The sequence below is a fragment of the Salvelinus fontinalis genome, chromosome 4, assembly GCF_029448725.1.
Source record: "Salvelinus fontinalis isolate EN_2023a chromosome 4, ASM2944872v1, whole genome shotgun sequence".
Taxonomy (NCBI): Eukaryota; Metazoa; Chordata; class Actinopteri; order Salmoniformes; family Salmonidae; genus Salvelinus; species Salvelinus fontinalis.
In genome coordinates, this window is record NC_074668.1 from 6,701,705 (window position 1) to 6,709,627 (window position 7,923).

The 7,923-nt window shown below is 50.1% G+C and overlaps 1 protein-coding gene across 1 annotated transcript in view; it reads left to right on the plus strand.

Annotated features, from left to right (window-relative positions):
• Positions 1-5,966, plus strand: part of LOC129853025 (sorting nexin-18-like) — a 33,257-nt gene extending 27,291 nt beyond the window's left edge. The window contains exon 3 of the mRNA XM_055918662.1: positions 4,878-5,966. Within this exon, the coding sequence (XP_055774637.1) occupies positions 4,878-5,131 (254 nt within the window). The 3' untranslated portion in view covers positions 5,132-5,966. The remainder of the gene's footprint in view (positions 1-4,877) is intronic.
• Positions 5,967-7,923: the final 1,957 nt, after the last annotated feature.

A 7,923-nucleotide genomic window follows, 5' to 3' on the forward strand; every position in this document is an offset into this window, starting at 1 on the left:
ACTTCCAAAGTTGTGGCAAAATGGCTTAAGGACATGAAAGTCAAGGTATTGGAGTGGCCACCACAAAGCTCTGACCTCAATCCTATAGAAAATTTGTGGGCAGAACTGAAAAAGTGTGTGCGAGCCAGGAGGCCTACAAACCTGACTCAGTTACACCAGCTCTGTCAGGAGGAAGGGCCAAAATTCACCCAATTTATTGTGGGAAGCTTGTGGAAGACTACCCGAAACGTTTAACCCAAGTTAAACAATTTAAAAGCAATGCTACCAAATACTAATTGAGTGTATGTAAACTTCTGACCCACTGGGAATGTGATGAAAGAAATAAAAGCTGAAATAAATCATTCTCTCTACTATTATTCTGACATTTCACATTCTTAAAATAAAGTGGTGATTCTAACTGACCCAAGACAGGGAATTTTTACTAGGATTAAATGTCAGGAATTGTGGAAAAAACTGAGTTTTTTAAAATGTATTTTAGCAAAAGTTGATTTAAACTTCCGACTTCAACCGAAGTACACGTTTCTAATCATTTTTAGGTTTCTTTTATAAGATCCTTCATTTTGGCACAAACAAATTCTAATATATAGTCACAACGGGTGTGCTGTGCTGGTAACCTTTTATTATTTAATAGGACCACTGCTTACACCTATTGTATAGATGTTATGTAAAACATCAGCTATTTGATTAAGTTGTCAAGAAATATGGGTTTATAATAATAACCCTTTTTTTAATATACTTAAAGCCACAATCTGGAGTTTGTGTTTCAGCAAAGAGCAACCGTCTCATTATTTTATTTATTTAACCTTTATTTAACTAGGCCAGTTAAGAACAAATTCTTATTTACAATGACGGCCTACACCGGGCCAAACACGGACGACGCTGGGCCAATTGTGTGCCGCCCTCTGGGACTCTCAATCACGGCCCGGATGTGATACAGCCTGGATTCGAACCAGGTACTGCAGTGACGCCCTGGTCTTAGACCACTGCGCCTCTCGGGAGAAAAGGGAGATATCCCTCATTTTGACACGTGTACCTGTTGTGGAACTTACCTGTACTGTTTGATTTTTCCCAATAATGTTTCTTGGTCCATATCCCACATATGTCGATCCTTTATACACATATCATGCCATTTGCTCATAGGATGCCATTCAATTTAGAAATGCATCTAAAATACTTTGAGAACCAAGCATTCATGAACTAATATGCAAATATTACCTTTAAAATTTACTTTTGAAAATACAAAAAAGCGCGTAATTACTAATGATAAAATAAAGGGTTTTATTCAGTTGCGTTTAGATCTGTGATTTTTGTTTGGGATTAACAAAATGCCATTTTGATGATGTAATCTTTAATAGAGCTCAGTACCGTTTTTCAATAGCGACATCTCATCTCTAAAACCTGCTTCTCATCACCGTAATGCACTAATACTTAGTTACTTCATACTTAGGAAATATTAGTGAAAATACAACTTTAGTCTTTTTTTTTTGCTTCATCTGACAGTGTGACTTTGTTGTTCTTTTACCCTCTCCTCTCTCCTCCTTCTCCAGGAGCACTGACCCTCTCCTCTCTCCTCCTTCTCCAGGAGCACTGACCCTCTCCTCTCTCCTCCTTCTCCAGGAGCACTGACCCTCTCCTCTCTCCTCCTTCTCCAGGAGCACTGACCCTCTCCTCTCTCCTCCTTCTCCAGGAGCACTGACCCTCTCCTCTCTCCTCTCTCTCCAGGAGCACTGACCCTCTCCTCTCTCTCCAGGAGTACTGACCCTCTCCTCTCTCCTCCTTCTCCAGGAGCACTGACCCTCTCCTCTCTCCTCTCTCTCCAGGAGCACTGACCCTCTCCTCTCTCCTCTCTCTCCAGGAGTACTGACCCTCTCCTCTCTCCTCCTTCTCCAGGAGTACTGACCCTCTCCTCTCTCCTCTCTCTCCAGGAGCACTGACCCTCTCCTCTCTCCTCCTTCTCCAGGAGCACTGACCCTCTCCTCTCTCCTCTCTCTCCAGGAGCACTGACCCTCTCCTCTCTCTCCAGGAGCACTGACCCTCTCCTCTCTCCTCTCTCTCTAAGAGTACTGACCCTCTCCTCTCTCCTCCTTCTCCAGGAGTACTGACCCTCTCCTCTCTCCTCTCTCTCCAGGAGCACTGACCCTCTCCTCTCTCCTCCTTCTCCAGGAGCACTGACCCTCTCCTCTCTCCTCCTTCTCCAGGAGCACTGACCCTCTCCTCTCTCCTCCTTCTCCAGGAGCACTGACCCTCTCCTCTCTCCTCCTTCTCCAGGAGCACTGACCCTCTCCTCTCTCCTCTCTCTCCAGGAGCACTGACCCTCTCCTCTCTCTCCAGGAGTACTGACCCTCTCCTCTCTCCTCCTTCTCCAGGAGCACTGACCCTCTCCTCTCTCATCTCTCTCCAGGAGCACTGACCCTCTCCTCTCTCTCCAGGAGCACTGACCCTCTCCTCTCCTCCTTCTCCAGGAGTACTGACCCTCTCCTCCTTCTCCAGGAGCACTGACCCTCTCCTCTCTCTCCAGGAGCACTGACCCTCTCCTCTCCTCTCTCTCCAGGAGCACTGACCCTCTCCTCTCCTCCTTCTCCAGGAGTACTGACCCTCTCCTCCTTCTCCAGGAGCACTGACCCTCTCCTCTCTCCTCTCGATCCAGGAGCACTGACCCTCTCCTCTCTCTCCAGGAGCACTGACCCTCTCCTCTCCTCTCTCTCCAGGAGCACTGACCCTCTCCTCTCTCCTCTCTCTCCAGGAGCACTGACCCTCTCCTCCTTCTCCAGGAGTACTGACCCTCTCCTCTCTCCTCTCTCTCCAGGAGCACTGACCCTCTCCTCTCTCCTCTCTCTCCAGGAGCACTGACCCTCTCCTCTCTCCTCTCTCCTCCTTCTCCAGGAGTACTGACCCTCTCCTCTCTCCTCTCTCTCCAGGAGTACTGACCCTCTCCTCCTTCTCCAGGAGTACTGACCCTCTCCTCTCTCCTCCTTCTCCAGGAGTACTGACCCTCTCCTCTCTCCTCTCTCCTCCTTCTCCAGGAGTACTGACCCTCTCCTCTCTCTCCAGGAGCACTGACCTTCTCCTCTCTCCTCCTTCTCCAGGAGCACTGACCCTCTCCTCTCTCCTCCTTCTCCAGGAGTACTGACCCTCTCCTCTCTCCTCCTTCTCCAGGAGCACTGACCCTCTCCTCTCTCCTCCTTCTCCAGGAGTACTGACCCTCTCCTCTCTCTCCTCTCTCTCCAGGAGTACTGACCCTCTCCTCTCTCCTCTCTCTCCAGGAGTACTGACCCTCTCCTCTCTCCTCCTTCTCCAGGAGCACTGACCCTCTCCTCTCTCCTCTCTCTCCTCCTTCTCCAGGAGTACTGACCCTCTCCTCTCTCCTCCTTCTCCAGGAGCACTGACCCTCTCCTCTCTCCTCCTTCTCCAGGAGTACTGACCCTCTCCTCTCTCCTCTCTCTCCAGGAGTACTGACCCTCTCCTCTCTCCTCTCTCCAGGAGTACTGACCCTCTCCTCTCTCCTCTCTCCAGGAGTACTGACCCTCTACTCTCTCCTCTCTCCTCTCTCCTTCTCCAGGAGCACTGACCCTCTCCTCTCTCCTCTCTCTCCAGGAGTACTGACCCTCTCCTCTCTCCTCCTTCTCCAGGAGTACTGACCCTCTCCTCTCTCCTCTCTCTCCAGGAGCACTGACCCTCTCCTCTCTCCTCCTTCTCCAGGAGCACTGACCCTCTCCTCTCTCCTCCTTCTCCAGGAGCACTGACCCTCTCCTCTCTCCTCCTTCTCCAGGAGCACTGACCCTCTCCTCTCTCCTCCTTCTCCAGGAGCACTGACCCTCTCCTCTCCTCTCCTCTCTCCTCCTTCTCCAGGAGTACTGACCCTCTCCTCTCTCCTCCTTCTCCAGGAGTACCCTCCCTCTCCTCTCTCCTCCTTCTCCAGGAGTACCCTCCCTCTCCTCTCTCCTCCTTCTCCAGGAGCACTGACCCTCTCCTCTCTCCTCCTTCTCCAGGAGTACTGACCCTCTCCTCTCTCCTCCTTCTCCAGGAGCACTGACCCTCTCCTCTCTCCTCCTTCTCCAGGAGCACTGACCCTCTCCTCTCTCCTCCTTCTCCAGGAGTACCCTCCCTCTCCTCTCTCCTCCTTCTCCAGGAGTACCCTCCCTCTCCTCTCTCCTCCTTCTCCAGGAGTACTGACCCTCTCCTCTCTCCTCTCTCTCCAGGAGCACTGACCCTCTCCTCTCTCCTCCTTCTCCAGGAGCACTGACCCTCTCCTCTCTCTCCAGGAGTACTGACCCTCTCCTCTCTCCTCCTCCAGGAGCACTGACCCTCTCCTCTCTCTCCTGTCTCCTCCTTCTCCAGGAGTACTGACCCTCTCCTCTCTCCTCCTTCTCCAGGAGTACTGACCCTCTCCTCTCTCCTCCTTCTCCAGGAGCACTGACCCTCTCCTCTCCTCTCTCCTCCTTCTCCAGGAGCACTGACCCTCTCCTCTCCTCTCTCCTCCTTCTCCAGGAGCACTGACCCTCTCCTCTCTCCTCCTTCTCCAGGAGTACTGACCCTCTCCTCTCTCTCCAGGAGCACTGACCCTCTCCTCTCTCCTCCTTCTCCAGGAGTACTGACCCTCTCCTCTCTCCTCCTTCTCCAGGAGCACTAACCCTCTCCCCTCTCCTCCTTCTCCAGGAGTACTGACCCTCTCCTCTCTCCTCCTTCTCCAGGAGCACTGACCCTCTCCTCTCTCCTCCTTCTCCAGGAGCACTGACCCTCTCCTCTCTCCTCTCTCCTCCTTCTCCAGGAGCACTAACCCTCTCCCCTCTCCTCCTTCTCCAGGAGTACCCTCCCTCTCCTCTCTCCACTCTCTCCAGGAGCACTGACCCTCTCTCCTCTCTCTCCTCTCTCTCCAGGAGCACTGACCAAGGTGAAGGAGTCCCAGAAGCACGTTGAGGAAGGCAAGATGGACGCTCCCCAGGCGGACGGCGTCAACGAGCGCTGTGACATCATCTCCTTCGCCACGCTGGCAGAGATCCATCATTTCCACCAGGTCAGGGTGAGGGACTTCAAGGCCCAGATGCAGCGCTATCTAACCGAGCAGATTGGCTTCTTCCACAAGATCACAGGCAAGCTGGAGGAGGCCCTGGAGAAGTACGACAACGCATAGAGCAGAGAGGGGTTTGGAGGGACACCCCTGATTGGTCTAGATCTGATCGGCCACTTTCTGATTGGTCCAGATCTCAGATCCGACCCTCCTATTAGGTCTAGATTGTTCCAGATCTGACTTTTTGACCTTGCTTATCCAGCCAATCATCGACGTTACAGTCAACCGCCTGACAGCAATACAATCCACTGTGAGAAAAAGACAGAGAAACCTGGATAGCATCAAACATGAGATTGATTAGCTGTCATTAGCAAAGGGTGGCTACTTTGAAGGATCTCAAATATAAATTATATTTTGATTTGTTTAACACTTTTTTGGTTACTACATGATTCCATATGTGTTATTTCATAGTTTTGATGTCTTCACTATTATTCTACAATGTAGAAAATAGTAAAAATAAAGAAAAACCCTGGAATGAGTAGGTGTCCAAACTTTTGACTTGTCGTGTATGTGGTCACCAACATCAATCAGTGAATATTATTATCAGGTTGTGGTAAGGTTACAGACCAGATTTATTTATGTTCATATTGACTTCCGTAAAAGTCGGTCCCTCTCATTGTTCGGGCGGCGTTCGGCGGTCGACGTCACCGGTCTTCAAGCCGTCGCCGCTCCACTTTTCATTTTCCATTTGTTTTGTCTTGGTTTTCCGCACACCTGGTTCACATTCCCTCATCTGACTAAATGTATTTTACCCTCTGTCCCCCCCCCCCACATGTCTGTGTGTGGAATTGTTTGTTTGTTACGTGTGGTTCGCATCAGGCTGGTTTGCGCCGGGTGTTTTGTTTATTGTACCGTTTGTGTACCTTGGGCATGAATAAAGTGTGTCTGTTATCACCCAGCTCCTGCTCTCCTGCACCTGACTTACCTTCAACCAGTTGTGCACATCGTGACAGGTACTGTGTATATAAAAACACACACACACACACACACACACACACACACACAGTATAGGGCTATCTATCAATCTTGAAAAGGATGATCTATTTTGGATGCAATGTAAATGGACCTGAAGGAGAACGAATGTGAGAGAGTCTCTGGTTCTCTGGTTTAGAGCAACGATATACAGGAGAGTTTTAATACTCTGCAGCTGAAAAAAAAAAAGACATCTGTTTCAAAAAAAATAAATTTTAAAATACGGTGAACCCCGAAAGTCAGATGGAGATGAATAAATGACACGCATTCGGCCTTTTTATATTCGGTCTTTTAACGTTTTTGAAAGTGTGCAAACCAAGACTCGTGTCAACTATCCCCATGACACAGCTGACTCGCACCACATCCATGTGTCTCTGAATCGGCTACAAAACTCCCCAGTTAATGATCTAGTCTGTGATTATTATTATTTGACCATGCCAATACAGTTGATTTGATTAGTCCTAAACTAATACTTCCGTCCCGATAACAGAACAGAGAGCTAGAATAGTGTCAATAGCAGTAGGTCGGTCAAATCAAACCTACCTGAATGATGGCTATCAAACAGTCTCTAGCTCTGGGCCTCGATGTTCAACACATCCTGAACAAAAGGTAACCCAAGACATTTCTTACCCCGGCTTGTCACACATCAGACCCCACCTCGTTAGAGATGAGGACAACCTAGACCACAGCGAGTTCAACACACGTCTTCAATGGAAACGATTGCTCAGCCTGAGAGTAAGTGGTTAGATTTAGTTCTCAACTAGAGTGTACCAGAACTGCAACAGTCTGGAGGGAGAGAGAGCAGGGTTAAGGAGAGAGGTGAGGGTTAAGGAGAGAGAGGAGGGTTAAGGAGAGAGAGGAGGGTTAAGGAGAGAGGAGGGTTAAGGAGAGAGGGGGGTTAAGGAGAGAGGTGAGGGTTAAGGAGAGAGAGGAGGGTTAAGGAGAGAGAGGAGGGTTAAGGAGAGAGGGGGGTTAAGGAGAGAGGTGAGGGTTAAGGAGAGAGGTGAGGGTTAAGGAGAGAGAGGAGGGTTAAGGAGAGAGAGGAGGGTTAAGGAGAGAGGAGGGTTAAGGAGAGAGAGCAGGGTTAAGGAGAGAGAGGAGGGTTAAGGAGAGAGGAGGGTTAAGGAGAGAGAGGAGGGTTAAGGAGAGAGGAGGGTTAAGGAGAGAGAGCAGGGTTAAGGAGAGAGAGCAGGGTTAAGGAGAGAGAGGAGGGTTAAGGAGAGAGAGGGGTTAAGGAGAGAGAGCAGGGTTAAGGAGAGAGAGGAGGGTTAAGGAGAGAGAGCAGGGTTAAGGAGAGAGAGGAGGGTTAAGGAGAGAGAGCAGGGTTAAGGAGAGAGAGGGGTTAAGGAGAGAGGTGAGGGTTAAGGAGAGAGAGGAGGGTTAAGGAGAGAGAGGAGGGTTAAGGAGAGAGAGGGGTTAAGGAGAGAGAGCAGGGTTAAGGAGAGAGAGCAGGGTTAAGGAGAGAGAGGAGGGTTAAGGAGAGAGGAGGGTTAAGGAGAGAGAGCAGGGTTAAGGAGAGAGAGGGGTTAAGGAGAGAGGTGAGGGTTAAGGAGAGAGAGGAGGGTTAAGGAGAGAGAGGGGTTAAGGAGAGAGGTGAGGGTTAAGGAGAGAGAGGAGGGTTAAGGAGAGACAGCAGGGTTAAGGAGAGAGAGCAGGGTTAAGGAGAGAGAGGAGGGTTAAGGAGAGAGAGCAGGGTTAAGGAGAGAGAGGAGGGTTAAGGAGAGAGAGGGGTTAAGGAGAGAGGTGAGGGTTAAGGAGAGAGAGGAGGGTTAAGGAGAGAGAGGGGTTAAGGAGAGAGGTGAGGGTTAAGGAGAGAGAGCAGGGTTAAGGAGAGAGAGGAGAGTTAAGGAGAGAGAGGAGGGTTAAGGAGAGAGAGCAGGGTT